Source organism: Nicotiana tomentosiformis, chromosome 4, assembly GCF_000390325.3.
Source record: "Nicotiana tomentosiformis chromosome 4, ASM39032v3, whole genome shotgun sequence".
NCBI classification, from domain to species: Eukaryota; Viridiplantae; Streptophyta; class Magnoliopsida; order Solanales; family Solanaceae; genus Nicotiana; species Nicotiana tomentosiformis.
In genome coordinates, this window is record NC_090815.1 from 18374792 (window position 1) to 18399230 (window position 24439).

The window sequence follows — 24439 nt, forward strand, 5'->3', positions numbered from 1 at the left end:
GGAGCAGTTACAAGATTTTCTTGATCAGGGATTCATTAGACCTAGTGTCTCGCCCTGGGTTGCATCAGTATTATTTGTAAAGAAAAAAGATGGCTCTATGAGGATGTGTATAGATTATCGGCAGTTGAATAAGGCCACTATCAAAAACAAATATTTGTTGCCAAGAATTGATGACTTATTTGATCAGCTTTAGGGTTCCAAGGTATTTTCGAAGATTGATTTGAGGTCTGGTTACCATCAATTGAGGATTAGGGCATCTGAGTCCCTAAGACATCTTTTCAAACTCGGTATGGGCATTACGAATTCCTAGTGATGTCATTTGGGTTGACAAATGCCCCAGTATCATTTATGGATTTGATGAATCGGGTATTTAATCCCTATTTGGATTCTTTTGTTGTTGTATTCATTGATGATATCTTGATTTACTCCAGCAGTTGAGAGGAGCATGAGCAGCATCTTTGGGGTGTGCTTCATACTTTGAAGAATAATCAGTTATATGCTAAATTTTCAAAATATGAGTTTTGGTTAGACTCAGTTGCCTTTTTGGGGAGTGTTGTATCGGCAAAAGGCATAAAGGTGGATCCTAAGAAGATTGAGGTTGTTCAGAATTGGCCTAGACCTACTTCAGTTACAGAGATTCGGAGTTTCGTGGGTTTAGCACATTATTATCGTTGGTTCGTGGAAGGGGTTTCGTCAATAGCAAGCCCATTGACCAGACTGACCCTGAAAGGTATCCCATTCAGATGGTCAGACGAGTGTGAGTTGAGCTTTCAGAAGCTCAAGACTGCTTTGACTACGACACTAGTGTTGGTATTACCCACAGGTTCAGGATCGTATACGGTATATTGTGACGCATCTCACATTGGGCTTGGTGCAGTATCAATGCAAGATAGTAGGGTGATTGCATATGGGTCACAGAATTTGAAAGTTCACGAGAAGAATTATCCTGTTCATGACATAGAACTGGCAGCCATTGTTCATGCGCTGAAGATTTGGAGGCATTACCTCTACGGTGTCTCGTGTGAGGTATTTACTGATCATCGTAGCCTTCAGTATCTGTTCAAACAAAAAGATCTCAATTTGAGGCAGAGACGATGGTTGGAGTTATTGAAAGACTATGATATCGCCATTTTGTATCACCCCGAAAAGGCCAATGTGGTGGCCGATGCTTTGTGTAGAAAGGCTGTGAGTATGGACAGTCTTTCGTATATTCCGGTTGGTGAGAGGCCATTAGTTGCAGATGTTCAGATTTTGGCTAATCAGTTCGTGAGGTTAGATGTTTCAGAACCCAGTCGGGTTCTAGCTTGTACAATCGCTCGGTCTTCTTTATATGAGCGCATCAGAGAGAGGCAGTATGATGATCCTCATTTACTTGTCCTTAAGGACACGGTGCAGCACGGTGATGCCAAACAGGTTGTTGTGGGGGAATATGGAGTTCTGCGAATGTAGGGTCGTATTTGTGTGCCTAATGTTGACGGGCTTCGTGAATTGATTCTTAAAGAGGCACACAGTTCCAAGTATTCTATTCATCAAGGTATCACCAAAATGTATCAAGATTTGCGGCAACATTATTGGTGGAGGAGAATGAAAAAGGATATAGTTGCATATGTAGCTCGATGTCTTAATTGTCAACAAGTTAAGTACGAGCATCAGAGACCTGATGGTTTGCATCAGAAGTTAGAAATTCCTGAGTGGATGTGGGAGCGTATTACTATAGATTTTGTTGTTGGGCTCCCACGGACTTAGAGAAAATTTGACGCATTTTGGGTCATTATGGACAGGTTGACCAAGTCAGCACATTTCATTCCAGTGGCAGTGCCCGTGTCTATTATTTCAGATCGAGGTATGTAGATTACCTCACACTTCTAGAGGGTTGTACAGCATGAGTTAGGCATGTGGGTTGAGTTGAGTACAACATTTTATCCACAGACAGACGGACAGTCATAGCGCACCATTCAGATATTAGAAGATATGCTTCGCTCTTGTGTTATAGACTTTGTAGGTTCTTGGGATCATTTCTTGCCACTTGCGGAGTTTGCTTGTAATAATAGCTACCAGTCGAACATTCAGATGGCTCCATATGAGGCATTATACGGAAGGAGATGTCGTTCGCCAGTTGGATGATTTGAACCGGGAGAGGCTCGGTTGTTGGGTGCCGATTTGGTACAGGTTTCCTTGGATAAGGTCAAGGTTATTTAGGATCGACTTCTCACAGCTCAATCTAGACAAAAGAGTTATGCCGACCATAAAGTTCCTGATATTGCATTCATGGTTGGAGAAAGAATATTGCTATGGGTTTCACCTATGAAAGGTGTATTGAGGTTCAGAAAGAAGGACAAGTTGAGCCCTAGGTATATTGAACCCTTTGAAGTTCTTTAAAGGGTGGGTGAAGTAGCCTACAAGCTTGCATTACCACCTAGTTCATCAGTGGTTCATCCGGTGTTCCATGTGTCTATGCTCCGGAAATATCATGGTGATCCGTCCCATGTGTTAGATTTCAGCTCAGTCCAATTGGACAAAGATTTGACTTACGAGGAGGAGTCTGTGGCTATTCTAGCCCAGCAAGTCCGACAATTGAGGTCTAAGAGTTATCCTTTAGTTTGAGTGCACTGGAGAGGTCAGCCGGTAGAGGCATCTACCTGGGAGTCCGAGTCGGATATATGGAGTAAATATCCACACTTATTCACCAGCTCAGGTACTTTTTTTAACTCCATTCGGGGGCGAACATTTGTTTTAGAGGTGGAGAATGTGATGACCCAAAATGTCATCTTTGAATTTAATTATTAATTTTGTGTTCTAAGACCTCAAAAGCTCTATTTATCATTACTCGACTTGTGTGCGCAGTCCGTATATTTTTTGAAAAGTTTTTATGTAAAAAATGGATTAAAATGTGAAATAGAGCCTTAAAACTTAACTAAATTGACTTTGGTCAATATTTTGAGAAAACGGACTCGGATCACTGTTTTGACAGCTTCGGTAGGTCCGCATCGTGATTTTTGACTTGGGCGTATGCCCAGAATTTAATTTGGAGGTCCCTAGCTCAAGTTATGACCATTTAACGGAAACTAGTACTTTAAAGGATAAAGACTTCCAAGTTTGACCACGGGGTTGACTTTTTTATACTGGAGCCGGAATCCGATTCTGGAAATTTGAATAGCTCTGTTATGTCATTTAGGACTTGTGTGCCAAATTTAAAGTCATTCCGGATTCATTTAATATGTTTTGGTACAAGATTTACAAATTGAAAAGTTTAAAACTCAAAGTTTGAAAGTTTGGTGCTTCTGGTGCCTTCGCTTATGTGAAGTCTTGGCCGCAGAAGCGACCAGTCCGTAGAAGCGGATGGGCTATCGCAGAAGCGGCCCATGCGTCGCAGAAGCGGGAAAGGGGGAAGGGGAAGCCTTGAGCAGAAGCGGACTCCTCTTCGCAGAAGCGAGTCCGCAGATGCGGAAATTTGGTCCGCATATGCGAAAAAGACTAGGCAGAGCCCTTAAATTCGGAAGTCGCCATTTTTACTCATTTTGGTCATTTTGAGCTAGGTAAGGCGAATATTTGGGCGATTTTCACAGGAAAAATGCGGTAAGTGTTCCTAATTCTATATTGAGTATATTTTATGATTCCATACTCATTTATATCATGAATCCGTGAATTTATGGAAGAAAAATCAGATATTTATAAAATCTTCCAAAAACGAAAATTTAAGATTTGAAGGACCATTTGACAACGGAATTCGATAAATTTTATATGGTTGGACTCGTCTCAGAACGGGTGTTCGGATTTCGTATGTTTTTCCGAGATTTGAGATGTGGGTCCCATTGTCGAATATTTAAATGAATTTCGAATTTTAATCCGGGAAATTAGTAAATTCATATGGAATTAATTCCTACAATTTGTATTGAATATATTGAATTGTTTATGACTAGATTTGAGGATTTTGGACACTAATTCACGAGGCAAGGGTATATTGAAAACTTAAAATTTGATTTCAAAGCGAGGTAAGTGCCGTGGTTAACCTTGACTTTAGGGAATAGAACCCTTAAATTATTTGTTATGTGAAATGCATGTGAACGACGTATAGGCGAGGTGATAAGTGTCTATACGTTGTCAAATTAATTGTTTGCATAATTATTTGAAAATCCTAAATTTGTTTTAATACATGAATTAATTGTTATAATAAATGTTTCTCTCCTATTCTTTGTCAAATATAAATTTTTGAAGTCCTGCAATAATTGCTACATGCTTACTTGATTTATGTGCATTAATTTCTACTTGACATTTAGCATATTAAATATTAAACTGCCTATTTTCTCCCTGATTTTCATAATAAATTGTTATTTGTCATTATTTATTTCATAATTAAATCATTATTATTCTATGCTTGTTGTCTTAAAAATTTATATTAATTGTTGCATTTATTGGGGGAATTTCTTATATGAGAATTGGTAAAAGAATATATTTGAGGATCGGGTTGCACACCGCAACAGACTTGATTAAAAGTCTATATTGGAGGATCGGGTTGCACGCCGCAACAGTCTTGTTAAAAGAATATATTGGAGGATCGGGTTGCACGCCGCAACAAACTTGTTTAAAAGTCTATATTGGAGGATCGGGTTGCACACCGCAACAGTCTTGATTAAAAGTCTATATTGGAGGATCGGGTTGCTCGCCGTAACAGACTTGTTTAAAAGTCTATATTGGAGGATCGGGTTGCACGCCGCAACAGACTTGTTTGAAAGTCTATATATATACTTGATTAAATAAATATATTGGAGAGTTGAAAATGAATATATTGTGGAAACGGGTTGCACGTTGCAACGGAAATTGATTGAAATAATAATTGATTATGACTGCTGAGTTGGCTTCAACTATCAAAAATGAGTTACCTGATTTATTTCTATTATTGTTGTTTTACTAATATTGCATACAGGTTAATGTAAGTGACCCGACTTAGCCTCGTCACTAATTCGTCGAGGTTAGGCTCAACACTTACAAGTACATGGGGTCGGTTATACTGATTCTACACTCTGCACTTCTTGTGCAGATTTCAGAGTTGGTCCTAGCGACGTACCATAAACTTGCTTGGATTTCAGCTACCAAAGGAGACTTGAGGTATAACTGCACGGCGTCCGCAGTTTTGAAGTCCCCGTCTATTTTACTTTAGATGTGTGTTTGTTTTCAGACCGCTTTATTTTATTCAGACCTTTATTTGTATTATTCTAGAAGCTCATGCACTTGTGACACCAATTCTGGGATGGTATTTAGACACCGTTATTTGTATGGATTATTCACTACATTTAAGACCTTACTTTTGCAATTGTTCTTTTTTATTAATAAATTTAAAAATTATTTAAAAATGGCTAATATTATTCTAACGTTGGCGTGCCTAGCAATTGAAATGTTAGGCGCCATCACGGTCCGAAGGTGGGAATTTTGGGTCGTGACATTCAAGTATAATAAGACTTGAAATGTGATCCTATGGGATGTTTTGTAGTTTCTTGGTGTACTTTATTTGCCTCTTATTTGAGTTACAGTATTTTCATATGTTGTTCTGACTTCCTTACATCTGACTGCCTTACATATGAGTACTATTCCACATGTACTCACGTCCTTTTTTCCGTGGGCGTTGCATCTTTTAATGGATGCACGTATAATTCTACAAGATGATATAGATCTTTGATAGGGTTCTACTTCACTACTCAGCTTATGGTGAGCCCGCTACAGTCTAGTGGATGTTTGGATCTAGTTCATTTTATGTATATAGGTATCTAATGTCATAGAAGCTCCATGTACACTGTGGGTTATGTACTTAAAGTTTAGAATTTTGTCATATATCTATGTTCACAGTATTTACAAATATTTATAAAGCTATGTACCCATCGTGAGGAGACTTTTAGGCCATTGATCCAAATGTATTCAATACGAAAGTTAAGATCTAATTATGTTAAAGTAAATCATGCATGAGTAATGATGAGAGTTTAATGTAAATTAGGCTTGCTCGACTGGGTTTACTCGGTTGAGCGCCGGTTGTACTCCTCGAGTTCGGGGCATGAAAAACTTGGTATCAGAGCATGGTTTTGGAGTCCTAAGGTATCATTGAGGTGTGTCAGTAGAGTCCCTCTTATCGGTATGTTGCCGGCCACACTTATAATAGGGAAGCTACAATGACATTTAGGAAATGTTTCTCTTCTTCTATCCCCAATCGTGCATTTTAGTCTCGAAGTTCCCTTGTTAATACCAAGGAATGTTGCACATCATGCTACGAAATGAGAAAGGCCCAGGGATTAAAGGAATGACGCTCATGATAGGCATAATGTGTGAGGTGCCCAATTGTCCTTGTAATTGAGGAAGGAAAAGTCAAGGACACGACTAAGGTAAGCAAGGTCATACAATGGGCCTCGAGAGTCATAGTTGTTGATTTTATGTATATGGTGCAATGTGGTGTTATCTATATGTTGTTTAGTATTGATTTCTAGGATTCTATGACATGTGAATAGGCCTAGTTATAGGGGAAACTCTGCCAAAAGTTTTAAGAATTTGTAAAGATAGCCAAATTTTAAGGGCCATAAGTAAGTTGCGATTTTGGAAAGGAAGTATAACACCCATGTAGTCATAAGTGCCTATGCATAATAGTTGGAGGTAAACGTATGGTAACACTATTATTAGAAGTGACTTTTAAAACATTCGAGGACGAATGTTCTTAAGTGGGGGAGAATATAACACCCCAGAAAATTGCGAAGTACTTAAGCGCTATTAAGAAAGTTTATGTGGGCTAATTATATTATTTTGTGTGCAGACGAGGACTATTAATATGAAGTATATCAATTGGATATGATAATAAGTTTACGAGGCATATTATAAGTGAAGTGGGGTCTAAGAAGAAGCCTAAGTCTAAGTCAAGTTGGAAAATTATATGATAGACTAAAGTACCAAACGAGTACGCACAAGACCAAATTTTGGACGAGCATATATACATACATATAAGGATTTATGTGATGAAAAACTAATCAAATATAATATCTTCGAGTCTAGTTTCTAACGCTTCAAACTGTTTTTAATTTTGACACTCATACAAGAAGTTATGACTAAATTACCAAAAGCTGGCAGAATGTGACACTACCGCGCCGGCCCATGCGGCGCCTGTGGGGATTTTCAAAACACTTCAAAATTTCGTTTCTAGGCACATTTTTCACTGCCGCGCTGCGCCCCACGGTGCCCCATGCGGCACGGCTGTGCAAATTCTTGTTTTTTTATAACCCAACCCCATTTTGTTAAATAGATGCAATGGACCATTTCTTGAGCTAAAACTTGATGTTTTTAGAGTGAGAGAGTTCCCTAGAGTGGGAAAGTGTTCCTCAATAATTTGTTCTTCAAATCTTGGAAGATTAACAAGGAAAACCCACAAGGTCTTCATCCTAAAGGTAAGATTCAATATCGAATTTTATCTAGAATTGGGTAATTAATAAGATACTATTTGGGCATGGGAGTTGTTCATCTTGCATGCATGTGTTGTCAAGGGGTGTAAGAATATTGTTGAGCTAATAATGGTAGATAATGGGTTTGGGGTGATGGAATCCACCATAGGGGGATCTTGAAACCTTAATGCACACCTAGTGTTTGATAAAATGCTCAAATGAGCTAGAACCATGATCATCCTCCTAATTTTAGTTCAATATGTTATGTTCCTAAAATAGATTGAAGTGTCTAAGAATTCCGGAACATTTTAGAGTTTAAGGAAGCTCAATTGAGGTATGTTGTCTAAATATCTTTCTTAGAATTGAATCCCATGATGTTCTTGTAAGTCCCAAGTTATTCTTTGTAAATCAACTATTACGAATAAGATTTGTGTTGAAAGGTATATGTTCAAAATGTGGTCCGGATGCTCTTATCATATGGTGTAATCCTTCGGGAATGTGTTCAAAGTATGAGTTGGGTATAAAAATATTATGACTTCAAGTTGTGTTTCGAGTGAAGGCTATTATGCCAAATTGTGTAAGAAATATCAATGTGCTTAAGACTCTTAATTGCTCATAGGTGTACTAAAGGTCGTGATTAGAGATCATTAGTTGTCGATAATCTATAAAGCTTCTTGAAAGTGAAAGTAGTGAGTTAGTTAGATAAAGTGTGGACGTTGTGCCAAGAATGAAAGTTATACTTGTGGCCAATAGCGCCAATGAAATGAAATGATGCGTGAAATATTATGAAATGAGCCTTGATTCAACTATTCCAAATTGACTCCGAAAATATTATTATCCAAAAGCTTATGTACTCAAGTCATGTCCAAATGTGATTGTTCTAACTAATGCTATGTTTGGTAGGTATTTCCAATAGGCTTTGAGTTCTCACGTATTCATAAGTCGAAATTGTGTATTGCCCTTTTTGGGGAAAGATATTTCCAGAGTATTCTATATGATGATGTTTATGATGATAATCCTTGAAAGTAAAGAAATAAAAGTGCGAAATATGATATATGGCCAGAGTTCCATTAATGAAGAATAATATGTATGGCCAAGGGAGCCAATGACATAATGATGTTGTAAGTAGTTGAAAGTAATTGTGAAGTGTTATATGGTGTGAAAGGTTATGAGATGAACGTATTTGTACTTATGTTTCCAATTTGTTATAAGATCCTACGCCCTCATAAGGAGAGGCTATGGTGTTCCTAGAAATTTTAAATGTTCTTGATGTCCTATAATCACCCATGGCAAGTACAAGTAAGTGATGGTATGAATATGAAATGTGGATTTTTGCCAAAATGAGAATTATGAGGTGTTGTATGTCCCTATGGTTTCAATCATAGTATGTATGCTACTAAAATAATTAATGTAAATGACTTCGACATTAAGTCCCCAAGAGCCATGAACTTAGCTAATGGCCTCAAGATGTCAAGTGAGTGAATAACGAGATGGAAGGGAGATGTCCTATACTAAATGATGATGAACCTTAGGAAATTGGGCTCATGTGCCATTGAAATCGACTTATTGATTTACCATGCATGTGTTAATGTAATGAGTTGTGTTTTTCTATAATGAGCATGAACATGAAGTATTCCAATGCTATGAGAAATTATGACCTTAAATGTAATGATAAACTATGTCGCTTTGAGTTTATATATCGTATTGTGATTGGGATTACACCTCCACCCACACACATTGGGGTGAGTCGACAATACCACTTTATGTAGAGATTGTGGTATTGCGATACACCTCCACCCGCATATATTGGGTGAGGCGGCAGGGCCGCTTTATGTAGAGATTGTGGTATTGCGATACACCTCCACCCGCATATATTGGGGTGAGATGGCAGGACCGCTTTGTGTAGGGATTGTGGTATTGTGATATACCTCCACCCACATATATTGGGGTGAGGCGGCAGGGCCGCTTTGTGTAGAGATTGTGGTATTGTGATACACCTCCACCCGCATATATTAGGGTGAGGCGGCAGGACTGCTTTGTGTGGGGATTATGGTATTGTGATACACCTCCACCCGCATATATTGGGGTGAGGCAGCAGGGCCACTTTGTGCAGGGATTATGGTATTGTGATACACCTCTACCCGCATATATTGGGGTGAGGTGGCAATGCCGCTTTGTGTAGGGATTGTGGTATTGTGATACACCTTCACTCGCATATATTGGGGTGAGGCGGAAGGGATGTTTTGTGTAGAGATTGTGGTATCGTGATACACCTCTCCCCGCATATGTTGGGGTGAGGCGGCATGGCCGCTTTGTGTGAAGGTGGTTATAGAGGATCCCTGACATAATATCTATAAATGATTAATGGACGCTCTTAGTAAATTGGCTCGACGTTGATGGCTATCTAAGCCCTTGTATTATTACCACGATTCATCATATTCATATTGTATTTCCAGGCCCTTGAATAGGCGTATTGCATAGGTAATACTATGAACGGTCTATGAGACGCATAGGTGTATAATATGATATGTGAACACTAAGAACGGCCTATGAAATGTATATGTGAAAAATAAGAGAGGAAAGTGCCACTTTCATTGTCCTTGTTTGTACATGTTGTTACAATTACACTATATTATGTATTCCATGTATAATTCATATGGCTCAGTTGGTCCTAAAAGAAGTTTAGAATGATGCAAGTATAATAAGACTTGAAATGTGATCCTATGGGATGTTTCGTAGTTTCTTGATGTACTTTATTTGTCTCATATTTGAGTTATCATATTTTCATACGTTATTTTGACTGCCTTACATACGTGTACTATTCCACATGTACTCACATCCCTTTTGCCTGGGGCGATGCATCTTTTAATGGATGCATATATATTTCTACAGGATGATATGGATCTTTGATAGGGATCTTCTTCACTATCCATCTTATGGTGAGCCCGCTACAGTTCTATTGGGTGTTTGGGTCTAGTTCATTTTATGTATATAGGTATCTATTATCATAGAAGCTCCATATACACTGTGGGTTATGTACTTAAAGTTTTGAGTTTTGTCATGTATCTATGTTCACGGTATTTACAAATATTTATAAAGCTATGTACCCATCGTGAGGAGAATTTTTAGGCCATTGAGACAAATTTATTCAATATGAAAGTTAAGATTTAATTATGTTATGGTAAATCATGCATGAGTAATGATGAGAGGTTAATGTAAATTAGGCTTGCTCGACTGTGTTTACTCGGTTGAGCGTCGGTCGCACTCCTCGAGTTCGGGGCGTGACATCTGGTTCTTCTTTATCACCAAAGTATGGAATAAAACCATATGAAGTTTCTTCCCGAGCTTCCCAATTCCATGACAATTCTTCATCAAATTCAACATCGCGACTTACCACCACCCCTTAGGCATATTTTTAGCTTTCAACATACATCTAGCCATATTAAGAATCGTTTGATTCTTTCTCTCTGCAACTCCATTTTGTTGGGGTGAATAAGGTACCGTTAGAGGATGACGAATTCCATGAGACTGACAAAAGTTATTAAATTATTTTGAAGTGAATTCGCCTCCTCTATTGGACCTTAAATCTTTTATTTCATAGCCGTTTTCTTTCCACAAGTACTTTGAAATTTTTAAAAGCAGCAAAAGCTTCAAATTTTTTGTTCAAGAAATAAACCCAAGTCTTTCTACTAAAGTCATTAATGAAGAGAAGAAAATATTTACTTTTACCAAAGGAAGGTGGATTGATTGGTCCGCACACATCAGTGTGAACAAGCTAGAGAGGCTTGGTTGATCTTGACATGGCCTCCTTTGGAAAACTCCTCCTTGCATGTTTTCCAAGAATACAAGCTTCACACAATTGATTTGGATGGTTGATTGATGGTATCCCATGAACCATGTTCTTTTCTCCCATTTATTTGAGTGCTTCAAAATTCAAGTGCCCAAATCTTATGTGCCAACACCATGATTCAACTTGCACATTAGCCTTCAAACACTTTGCATCAATTGTCTTAAGATTCAGAGAAAATAATCTATTCTTTGTCATATGCACTTTAGTAATTATGAATTCCACTTGAATCTCTAAACCAAAGATGCATATTTTTCATGTGGATGTCATATTACATTTCAAGAAGTTGTCCCAAACTCAAAATATTACTTTTTAAATTTGGCACATAATAAACATCTTGAATTAATTGTGGCCGCCATTTTTACAGGAGATCATAATCGTACTTATCCATTCGATTTGAATCTTTGAGGTATCTCCAAAGGACACATTACCTCTCACAATATTATTGATCTTCACAAACTTCTCTTTGCATCCACACATATGATTGCTTGCTCCATTGTCCAAATACCACGAGCTACAATCATCCATGTCTTCTTCCTTGAGTGCCAACAACAAAGTTGACTCTTCTTTTTCTTTCTTGCCATCAACAAGGTTAGCTTTTTCTTCAATATTGCTACGGCATTCCCAAGAGTAATGGCCAAATTTATGATAATTATAACACTCAATTTTTGATTTGTCATACCTTTGTCCATTATTTTCTTGGTAGTAGCCACGTCCTCTTCCTCCTCTTTGTCCACGACCACGAACTCTGAGCTAGCGTTTGGCCATAGATTCCCAAATTTGTTTTGAAAAATCTAATTTGGGTGAAGTTTGGTTTGAAGATGAAAATGTGTTTGGACATTAGTTTTCAAAACATACTTCCCAAATTTATTTTGAAAAAACATGAAACATGACTTAAACCCATAAGTCCTAAAAACTATCACAAATACCCAACAGTACCATTATCAATAACATTTATTATATTATCGCAAACCATAGTCTTGAACATAAATAAATTTGGTACAAAATTATTATTTTTATAATAAACTACATGATACACTATCAGATGACCGAGAAGATAAAGCAACATTGTTACAAAATAATAAATAGTGGGCTCTTTTATAAAAAACAAAACTTTAAGGCAATTGTTAAAAAATCTAATAGTGATATTTTGCCCCAAAACCAGCTATTGAGCTGGTTTTGGGATTTGGAATTTTGCCAAAATGTAAGCAAAATCTATAGCCAAACATGTGTTTGCCAAATAAAATCTAAATCTATTTAGCAAAATATTTAGCCAAACGGGTCCTGAATGTTTGGTGGATTTTAACTTCATTGATAAAGTTGTTTGTGATGACCCAAAATGTCATATTTAAATTTAATAAGTAATTATATGTTCTAAGACCTCGAAAAGTACTATTTATCATTCATCGACTTGCGTGTACAGTCCGTACAATTTTCCGGAAAGTTGTTATGTGAAAAATGGATTAAAATGTGAAATAAAGCTTTAAAACTCAACTAAGTTGACTTTGGTCAACATTTTGAGCAAATGGGCCCGGATCAGTATTTTAACAATTCTGGAAGGTCCGTATCATGATTTGGGGCTTGGGCGTATGCCCGAAATCGAATTCCAAGGTCCCTAGCCCGAGATATGGAATTTTGATGAAAATTTAAAAGCTTGAAAGCTTAATGATTTCTTAGAAATTACTGATGTTGGATTTATTGACCTCGGGTCCGTATTTTGGTTTCGAAGCCCGGTATAGGTCCATTATAATATTTATGACTTGTCTTCCAAATTTGCTGAGAATCAGAGTTGATTTGACGTGATTCGGACGTCCGGTTGTAAAAATATAAGTTTTAAAATTTTCTTGAAAATTTCCTTTGAATTGGTATCCGATTCGAAGTTCTTGGTGTTATTTTGGCAATTTGATCGCGCGATCAAGTTCGTATGATGTTTTATGACTTGGGTGCATGTTTAGTTTGGAGCCCCGAAGGCTCGGGTTGGTTTCGGGTGGTTAACGGATCATTTTTGGACTTGAGGAAACTGCAGAAACCTACTTCTGGTTTCCTTTTTCGCGTTCGCGAGGGGAGTCTCGCGTTCGCGAAGAGCAAATTAGGACTGACACATTTTTTGCTTCGCGTTCGTGACAGAGAGAATGCGTTCGAGAAAGCTTGAGGTGCGAAGCTTCGCATTCGCGATCGAAGCCTCGCGTTCGCGAAGGGAAAGGGGCTGGCCAGGATAATTGCCTTCGCGTTCGCGAAGGCCAAAGCTTCGCGTTCACGAAGTAGCCCTCACGTTCGCGAAGAGTAAAATTGGACAGTAGGAATTTGTGCTACGCGAACGTGAGGCACTGACCGCGTTCGCGAACGGTAAAAATTCCAGAAACAGAACTTAAATTCTAGAAATGGGGTTTCGACCCATTTTCAACTCTTTTCCATTTTTGATAGAAAAACATTGGGGTAAGTGTTCCTTATCCTATATTGATTATATTTCATGATTTTATACTCATTTATATCATGAATCCGTGAATTTATGGAAGAAAAATCAGATTTTTATAAAATTCTTCCAAAAATAAAAATTTAAGATTTGTAGGTCCCTTTGACATCGGAATTGGATAATTTTTGTATCGTTGGATTCGTCTCAGATTGGGTGTTCGAATTTCGTATGTTTTTCTAAGATTTGAGACGTGGGTCCCACTGCCGAATATTTTAATGAATTTTGGATTTTATCCGGAAAATTAGTAAATTCATATGGAATTAATTCCTATGATTTGTATTGAGTACATTGAATTGTTTGTGAATAGATTTGAAGCTTTCGAAGATAAATTTAAAAGGAAAAGCTGTGGTTGAGTAATTGATTGGAATTTGCAAAGCGAGCTAAGTATCGTGGTTGACCTTGACTTGAGAGAATAAAACCCTCAAATTATTTGTTATGTGAATTGCTTGTGAACGACGTATAGGCGAGGTGACATATATGAATTAATTATTATAATAATTGTTTCTCTCCTATTTTTTGTCAAATATTAATTCTTGAATTCTTGCATTAATTGTTACTCTTATTTGAATTATGTGTATTAATTGCTACTTGACATTTAGCATATTAAACATTAAACTGCCTATTTTCTCCCTGATTTTTATAATAAATTGCTATTTGTCATTGTTTGTGTCATAATTAAATCATAATTATTCTATGCTTGTTGTCTTAAAATTTTATATTAATTGTTGCATTTATTGGGGCAATTTATTTTATAATAATTGGTAAATGAATATATTGGAGGATCGGGTTGCACGCCGCAACAGACTTATTAAAAAGTCCATATACGTTATAGAATTGATTGAAATGAATATATTGGGGGTTCGGGTTGTACGCCGCAACAGACTTATTAAAAAGTCCATACTGGAGGATCGGGTTGCATGCCGCAACAGACTTATTAAAAGTCAATATTTGGGGGATCGGATTGCACGCCGCAATAGACTTATTTAAAAGACATTATATATACTTGATTAAAAATAATTATATGAGAGGATTGAAAATGAATATATTGTGAGAGCGGGTTGCACGCTACAACGAAAATTAATGGAAATGATAATTGGTTATGACTGCTGAGTTGGCTTCAATTATTATAAATGAGTTACCTGATTTATTTTTATTATTTTTTATTGTTACTAATATTGCGTACAGGTTAATGTAAGTGACTCGCCTTAGCCTCATCACTACTTCATCGAGGTTAGGCTCAGCACTTACCAGTACATGGGGTCGGTTGTACTGATACTACACTCTGCGCTTCTTGTGTAAATTTTGGAGTTGGTCCCAGCGGCGTACCATAGACTTGCTCGAATTTCAGCTACTCGGAGGAGACTTGAGGTATAACTGTACAACGTTCACAGTTCTAAAGCCTCCGTCTATTTTACTTTAGTTGTGTGTTTGTTTTCAGACAACTTTATTTTATTCAAACCTTTATTTGTATTATTCTAGAAACTCGTGCACTTGTGACACTAATTCTGGGATGGTATTTAGACACCGTTGTTTTATGTATTATTCACTATATTTCAGACTTTACTTCCGCAATTGTTCTTTGTTATTAATAAATTTAAAAATTATTTTAAAAATGGATGAGAGAATACGTCTAGTAAATTATGGTAGTTACTCGAGAGAGAGCTACGACACCCAAAGGATCGGTAGAGAATACTTAGATGAATTTATAGGTAACGTGGTGGGGGAGATTCCGACAATAGGGGAAATCATAACCCTAGACTTTTGCAATTCTTGTCTACAATATTTACTCTGTTAGTTATAAATTACTGCATTTTAATTACTTTGCTCTTAGTTAGTAAACATTCAAATCGTTATTTAATATTTCTGAAGGTTGAATACTTGAATTTGTGCGGAACTAGTGGTTGTAATTAGTAGGTTAATACCCTGTGACATTCGACTTCGGAGTTGTAAACTGGATTATATTTGCAACCACCGCTAGATCTTTAAGGAGGCATAGTTGGGCGTGATCAAGTATACAAAAAATATTTGCCATGCTTGTGGACAAAAAATCATCTGTTGTGGACAAAAAATCATCTGTTATCACACAAAAATCACTATTTTAATTTTATCACTTAAAAATCATCCAATTAAATCCTTATTAATTCAAAAATAAAATTGGAATTTTGGAATATGGTGAGCACAAGCACAACCATCACAGATTACAATTCCAAAGTGCATAATGTTCTCGTAACACTGCTATATATCCGACAAAAAAAAAAAACACCTCCAAAGTGCATTATGTTCCCGTAACACTACTATATATCTAAGTGGTTTATTGTTAAAGGTTTCTCAATGCTTATCAACAACAGCAGGTCCAATTGCAGGGCAGTGGCGGAGCTAGAACTTACATGTTATGGGTTTGGTCGAATCTAGTAACTTTAATCCATTGAATATGTACAATCTATTGAGTATGTACAAATTATTAATTTAGAACTCAGTAAATTAAACGGACTAGGTTCCTGAACCTATAAACTTTAAATTCCGGCTCTGCTTTCATAGGCCTTCGCTCTTTGTTTCTTATGAGAAAATTGCCTTCTGTAGTGACAAAGCAAGTGAGAATGTGAAGAAACCAGCCACTCGACATCCTTGAATAGGAGCACATATCCTATCAATTGTGTAACTTCCGCTTTTTATATTGTTCATTTCTTGATTGTTTTTTTAATCCATTGAGACGAGAAAGGGGAAAAAAACCGAAACTAAAGACGATAACACATTAAAAGGGCAGCCCGGTGAACTAAGTTCCTATTATGCGCGGTAAAGGCCGGACCACAAAGATCTATTGTACGCAACCTTAACCTGCATTTTTGAAAGAGACTGTTTTCATGGCTCGAACCTATGACCTCCTAACGATAACACATTATTGAATAAAAAATGATGCATCTATCATCTAAGAGCTTTAAATCTAAGATTCTCAAATGATCTTATATCAAAATTTTAAAACGTTAAACTAAGCTTTATCTCATTTAATAAATTGGTAAGAGAAAAGGAACCACTTTTAAATTGTGAAAAGATCATTCAAGATGTGTGGAAAAGGAGATAATTTGAAAATGACGGGGTGGTCTCTCCCAAAGAAAACAAGTTTGTTGTAATATCCTTAGTAAAATGTTAACTAACACAATAAATTTGCAATCATTAGACCGCAACCTCAACTCAACCAATATTCGTATTGGGACCGATATATTTTCTATCCGGTGTTTGATATTTGTATTGGGACTCGACTAAAAGTTGAATTTGTACCAGAAGTCAGAAAGTTTCACATTTGAGGGTAAAGTACTCCCTAACAAAGGCGACTCCACACCCAAACTCGACATCTGATTTAAGAATGAGTAAGTACTTACTACTCTATCTAATAGTTATGCATGTCCATTTGTATATATCTAGCAAGTAGTTACATAAGAGAGAAGGGAACTCATCCCCAAGGCCCCATAGTCGAAAATAAATAATTATAAGATCTACAAAATTATGAATTAATAACTATCTCCTATGACACTTGTGTATATCTATTCTCGTTTTGTACATAATAGAGGTTGATTTCATATTATTTTAAGTTTTGAGTAACTTACACATTCGATAAAAGTTTGACCAACTAGCTTGTTGGATAACACATAATTCGAAAAAACAAATCCAAACACATGGCAAAACAATAAAAATACTTTTAAAGTAACTTATTAATTATGCCGAAAGAGGCGTATGAAAATGCATCCGAAAATATACTTATTTTTTGTGCATAAAGTTCATCTCTAAATACTTTTTTTCTTTAGATTCTTCAAGTTATTGTCGTCCAAAGGCAAAAGTTGGTCAAATTACAAAGCATTACTCAGAAATTTCAAATCATTAGTCATGCGTACGTGGTTCAACATAAAGTCAGAATACAATGGCCTACAGATCTGCCTTTACACCTCAAGATGAGATGAAAAAAAGGTAACTGCTGCCTTAAAAGAGAAGTTAATATAATACAGACAAGCACAAGATCTGTTGGCCCTACGCACAGATTGAAATCTTTTAATGTGCAATCACATTCTATCCAAAACAGTTTCTCTAACTTCACACTATAGAGATAAAATCTGCCTACACACTATTATTTCCATACCTCATATATGAAATTATACTGGATTTGTTGTTATTGTTGATAATGTGCATTAATCAACTACGGTTTAATGATAACAACATATGTGAAGACATGTGTCATAACACTGTGCGGGTAAGGTTTACTGGATAAAATAACATTAACATCCAACCAAAACAACTTGCTTCTCACTAAAGACAATTCAACCTCTTCATAGGAAAATTACGTTGTATAGATAGATAAAAAACTTTTATGTATATATATATATATATATTATATTGACACTTCATGACTTTTTCATAGATGTACTTTTTTATATTTTCACATCCTTAGTGAAAATTCTGGCTCCGTCACTGACAATATTCATGTATAAAGTCAAACTATTAGTTTTATTTCAAATAAATGCTTATTCAATCCTTTTACATATAAAAAATTATCAACTCGGATCCATAAAAGTTAAAGTGCCTTATGATAATACCAATTGGGATTTTAAACATTAGAAGATACTAAATAAGATTATGGTTAAAAAATGAATTACACGCGAGTCGATTTGCATAAAAAAGTAAAAAGATCGCTCAGGTTTTGAAAAGATGACATCAAAACGCATAGGTTTCTCTTACTTTTGCTTTACTTACAAAAGCAGGTTGCATCACAAAGCAAATCTGACAGCTCAAAAGTTGGAAACACCACATGTGCACCCAAATCTTGATAACAAAATTAGTCAGCAATGAGATTTGTTTACTGTAATTGATCAGACAACTAAAAGAAAGACATTTTCAAAACCTATGCAGCAATAATAAGACAGATTAAAACCATGAGAGACCAGGATTTAATTCAAGCAAAACTAAAAACGATACGTGATTTTAGTTTGATAAGTGATTTCTTCTCGTCTGGTGGGTAGCATTAGGGTCGTTTGATATGCGGCATAAATTTATACCGTCAACCAAACATAGTATAAACTTAGTTCAGATTTAATCCTAAATATCCCATCTTATCCACCTTTGTCCCATCAAACTTGGTATTATTTTATTCCATCTCCCAAGTGAGATAAATTAGTCTAAGTCAGATAATCTTGGGATAATATAGTCCACGTACCAAACGGCTCGTTAGTACTTATGTTCATGGGAGGTTGTAGGTACCAGCAGGAATATATAGTTGACGTGCCCACAAACTGACCGGACACAACTATTATGAGAGAGATGGACAGAAAGCAAAGGGAAAAACAAAGAAAGGAAAGGAAGGTTGAACATGCACTGCACTTAGATTTTTGTATATTTCAAATTACAATTAACTTAAATTGTGCAGTGAGCCTAAGCCCGAAGCTAACAGAAACTGTGAAGGGAAAATTGAGCCTTGGGGCCAAAATTCTTCAAGTAGGAGGGCTGGAAAGAATATTCAAGCAGAAGTTTAAGGTTAAAGATGATGAAAAGCTATTGAAGGTTTCTCAATGCTATTTATCAACGACAGCTGGTCCAATGGCAGGCCTTCTCTTCATCTCTACTGATAAGATTGCTTTCTGCAGTGAGCGATCAATAAAGCTCTTATCTCCAACTGGAAAGTTGCTTAAAATCCGTTACAAGGTACCCCTCTGCTCTGGTTTTCTTTCATCTCTAATTTTCTATCCATGTAAAGCATAATCTAATAGGCCGGTTAACAATTGCAGGTATTGATCCCAATAAATAAAACAAAGAAAGCAAAAGAGAGTGAAAATATGAAAAAGCGATCACAGAAGTATATACAAGTAGTTACAGAGGATGATTTTGAGTTCTGGTTTATGGGATTCCTTAATCATCAAAAGACTCTAAGATATCTACAGCAGGCAATTTCAAGTTCTTCAAGCAAGCTAAGAAGATAGTTTTTTTCTCCTTTTCTTTTTTCATTTTGTTTCCAAATTCGCCCATTCATCAATGTTAAATGTTGATGAAGAAAGGAATTTACAGATCAGTTCAAACTTGTAACTAGCTCCATTGCTCAAGGAGGTCTTAGGTTTTGTAGGATTTGAGCCTTAGGAGTTAATATTGATGTATACAATTATTGTAATACTAATGCAAACAGAAGGCTAATTCATGTTTTGGGAATTGGCCATAGTCATCCAACCATTTTCATTAAACCTAGTGAATCTTGATTCATCCATCCCGTTCACATCATCCCCACAGCATAATCATACTCCAACCATAATCTATAAAGAGTGTATCTAATAGTTGGGTAGTGTCAAATATCTCAAAATACCTCAATAGTTCAAACCCTAGTACTTGGGTAAAATTTGGCAGAATAGGGTATCTAACAAAAATCTAATATTTGAGAGTTAAATCACGTGTTATTATAATAGGAATAGCTTAAATCAAGTTCAATACGACTTACCTTGAAATTCAGAAGAAGTGGGGAGTGATTTCATCCTCTTGGACCAAGTTAGGGGTGTGGGAGTCCAGAAAAGTGATAAATCGTTATAGTTGCACATGTGAATAGCCTTGCTGCCATTGCAGGCCTTGTGCAGTGATAGCAATACTGAAGATTTGAGATCCCAGGAAGAAAGCTGTGATAGCGGTCCTTGGCGATTGCAGCAACCGGGCTCAGGATCGTGATTTTTTAGCTTGGGCTTACTCCCTCCCAAACCTTGCCTTGCTGCGATCGTGAGTCATGTGTTGTGATCACAACTTCCTCTGTTACCATGCAAAAATAACTAATGTTGTGATCGTATCTCCACAATTGTGATCATAGCACCAGTTCATTTAGACCAGTATTGCCATTTTCTCACCCACAGTCCGTTTTGATCCCCGTAGCGAGCCAGCAAATAGCCCTAAGGCAAAACTTATAGCCATGTTTTAAACACCCACACCATCCTACTAACTCTGGGACGATTGGAGTATCACGTGGATGTGACACTAGCTAGCCACTTTTAAACATGTTAAAAATATATTCACGGTTTATAATGTATTTAAAGATTAACCAATTTCGCTCAAACTTTAGGACACGTCGTCCTAGAGTTTATACCTCAAAGTTCAAACTTCAGGACATCGTGTCTTAAAGTTCAAAAATTATGACCAGAAGTTCAAATCTTATGTCCTAAATTTTAAATTAGCAGTTCAGAAATTCAGGACAAAGTGCCCTGAATTTCAAATTAGCAGCTTAAAAATTCAGGACACTAAGTCCTGAATTTTCAAATCCAGGATACTTAGTTTTGAAGTTTGGGTGAATTGGTTAATCTTTAAATACATTGTAAATTACATATATATTTTAAATAGCGGGCTTAAAAGTGACTATTGCCGTACTTCGCCCGAGTATCACAGGAGGGACGGTAAGGAATCCGGGTATTTAGGCCCAAGCATGCATCCGACATCTCTAATGCCTCCTACATAGACAGATACAATTTTGAACAAATACATTAACACTACTACACTTCATAGGCATTAATTGAATGCACATAAAATAAAAATAAAACAAATTCATTATAATAGTAACACCGTGATGAAGTTATAACAGTTAGGAAGCAACTTCAATCAAACCAAATTATATAGTTCATTTTGTATACGGTCAGAACCGGTTAGTCCTTCGTACGAACTGCTCGAAATGGTAACGCATTGGATCGAAGATCAGGTTGAGGTCTGAAGTCAGGTCATCAAGTTTCGAGCCCTAGGGACCAGTCAATGTCGAGCTCGAATCCAAATCGAACTATGATGAAGTTGTCGAACTTACGAGGTAGAGACCGACTAACACTGTCCCTGAATCAATACAAGGCTCCGAATCAGAATCGAGCTTGAATTAAGATCGAGAGCTCGAGTCAATATCGAGCTCATAGACAAGATCCATTGCAACTGCACTATCATGGGTCTCCCACTATGTATTTTTAATTATACCTAAAGTAGGATCCCTCCACTATAAAAGGACTGGTTATTATTTCTGTAGAAACCAACTTTTTCATACATTGTAACTGAGATATCATACACTTCTATATTGAAGAGTAATCCATTTTTTTCATAGATTGATTCATCTTGCTTAATCTATAAATCATCTTCTTCCCAACCTTTCTTATTTTCATTCTCTACAGTCAACACTCGATATTTTTATTCATTCTTATGATTTATGTCAAGTTATACCACATACCCTTAGAATTACGTACAAATTTAACTCTATCCGTTTTTCGGGTAAATGGTTTGGCGCCCACCGTGGGGCTTAGGATAACAATAGTTATTTGGTACGAATCTGCTAAACGCACCCTCTTACACTTGTTGTTGAAAGTATCTTTGATTTCGAATTAGCAACAATAAACTCTCAATTAATGGCCTTACCTATCGACAACGAAGTTGGCCTTCAAGGAGAAAAAAACAACTTGACAACCAGGGCCAAAAGGCCGCTTGTCGATGCCGTTGGGGCCCAAGTCAAAGTACCATTAGACGTTAATTCGCATGTGGCTATTGAGGAAAACCAATGTTCTGAGCCTGGAAATAGCATTCATGGTGGTACTCGATCTGCACCTCGAGACACCAATAACATTGAGGTAAACAGAATCATCTTGCGTATGATTTTTTAAATGTTGCAAGTTCAACAGGTAGTGATAGCTCAGTTGCAGAGTCAAACCCAGGTACCGAACAGACTACAACCTAGTCCACCCCGAGAAATCATCCACAAAATGGAGCCAGTTGTAGTAAGGTCAAATGAGTAAGAATCGGGGACTAATCCTGAAATTACTAAGATGTTCGAAGAACTGACCAAACGAATAGAGTCAGGAGAAAGGAGAATCGAGGCAAACGACAAAAAGGTGGTAACATATAACTCCAGGGTTGATCAGATCCCGGGGGCACCACCGATATTGAAGGGTTTAGATTCGAAAATATTCGTACAAAAGCCTTTCCTCCCCAAGTGCGGCTCCTAAACCGATCCCAAAGAGATCCCGCATGCCCGAGATTCCTAAATATAACGGAACTACCGACCCCAACAAACATGTCACCTCTTATACATGTGCCATTAAAGGGAACAACCTAGAGGATGATGAAATCGAATCCGTATTACAGAAAATATTCGGTGAAACACTGTCAAAGGGAGCAATGATATGGTATCATAATTTACCATCTAATTCTATCAATTCTTTTGCTATGCTTGCATATTCTTTCGTAAAAGCGCACACCAGGGCCATAAAAGTTGAGACCAGGAAGTCGGACATATTCTAGGTAAGACAAAAATATAACAAGATTCTAAGGGAGTTCGTATCTCGTTTTCAAATGGAACGAATGGATGTGCCACCAGTCACAAACGATTGGGCTGTTATGGCTTTCACTCATGGTTTGAAAGAACGAAGTTCGACGGCTTCACGGCGGTTGAAGCATAACCTGATCGAGTACCCAGCTATTACTTAGGCCGACATGCATAATCAGTGCCAGTCAAAAATTAGAGTCGAATATGATCAGTTGGATTCTGAACTCGCTAGTAGAAGGGACATCAATCGAGAACAAGGTCCGATTAGGGATCGATACCGACCATATAGTGGAAACCACAAGATCAATGAATCAAGACGTAACCCCGGACAAGGCAATAAAAAGATTGATCGAGGTCAAGGGTCTCGGGGGCTGATGAACAGAAATGGGTTCGACAGGCCTACCAGACCTAAGGAAGCACCACGGTTATTAGAGTATAATTTCAGCATCGATGCATCTGCCATCGTGTCAGCTATCAGACGCATCAAAGATATTAAATGGCCTTGACACATGCAGATCGATCCTGCCTAGAGGAACCCCAATCAAATGTGCGAATATCATGGCACCCATGGCCACAGAACGGAAGATTGCAGGCAACTAAGAGAGGAGGTAGCCCAGTTATTCAATAAAGGGCACCTTCGAGAATTTTTAAGCATCAGGGCCAAAAACCATTTAAAAAATAGGGATTTCGGTAAACAAAACGAACAGGAAGAACCACAACACATTATCCACATGATCATCGGTGGCGTCGATACCCCTCAGGGGTCGGTGCTTAAACGCACTAAGACATCAGTTATGAGAGAAAAGCGACCTCGGACTCAGGATTACGCACTCATAGGAACCTTGTCCTTTAATGGTAAAGATGCATAAGGAGTCATGAAACCCCATAATGAAGCACTGGTAATATCCGTACTTATGAATAAATCTAAAGTTAAGTGTGTGTTAATTGATCCAGGTAGCTCGGCCAACATTATTAGATCGAAGGTTGTAGAATAACTCGATTTATAGGACCAGGTCGTACCCGCAACACTAGTTCTAAATGGATTCAATATGGCATGTGAAACCACCAAAGGCGAGATACTTCTACCGATAAACGTGGATGGGACCATCCAGGAAATGAAGTTCCACATAATCGAAGGTGACATGAGGTACAGCGCCCTTTTTGGAAGGCCATGGATCCACAATATGAGAGCTGTACCTTCGACCCTTCACCAGGTTCTTAAATTACCAACATCGGAGGGAGTCAAACAGTATACGGAGAACAACCAGCCGCGAAAGAAATGTTTGTCGTCGAAGAAGCAATTCCGATATCCTCACCTTCGTCAATAAAGGGGTCGGACTCAAAAGGGGAACGAGATGCCAAATAGCAATCACAGACGTCAGCTTCAACACAACTAGAAAATCAGAAGATTGACA

At 37.3% G+C, this 24439-nt stretch overlaps 1 protein-coding gene and 1 long non-coding RNA gene across 3 annotated transcripts; one reads left to right on the plus strand and one right to left on the minus strand.

Moving 5' to 3' along the window:
• Nucleotides 1–18664: 18664 nt before the first annotated feature.
• On the plus strand, nt 18665–19944 carry LOC138908897 (putative GEM-like protein 8). The gene is made up of 2 exons (XM_070199613.1): nt 18665–19414; nt 19498–19944. The coding sequence occupies exons 1-2, from the start codon at nt 19025–19027 to the stop codon at nt 19687–19689; spliced, it is 582 nt and encodes a 193-aa protein (XP_070055714.1). The 5' UTR covers nt 18665–19024; the 3' UTR covers nt 19690–19944.
• Nucleotides 19348–21325, minus strand: LOC138908898 (uncharacterized). 2 transcript variants are annotated; one of them, XR_011415298.1, is made up of 2 exons: nt 20196–21325; nt 19348–19452 (listed from the first exon to the last, which is right to left on the minus strand). It is a non-coding gene; the product is annotated as an uncharacterized lncRNA (long non-coding RNA). The 2 variants fall into 2 exon arrangements; XR_011415297.1 differs by having other exon boundaries at nt 19348–19472.
• Between the last annotated feature and the right edge of the window lie 3114 nt (nt 21326–24439).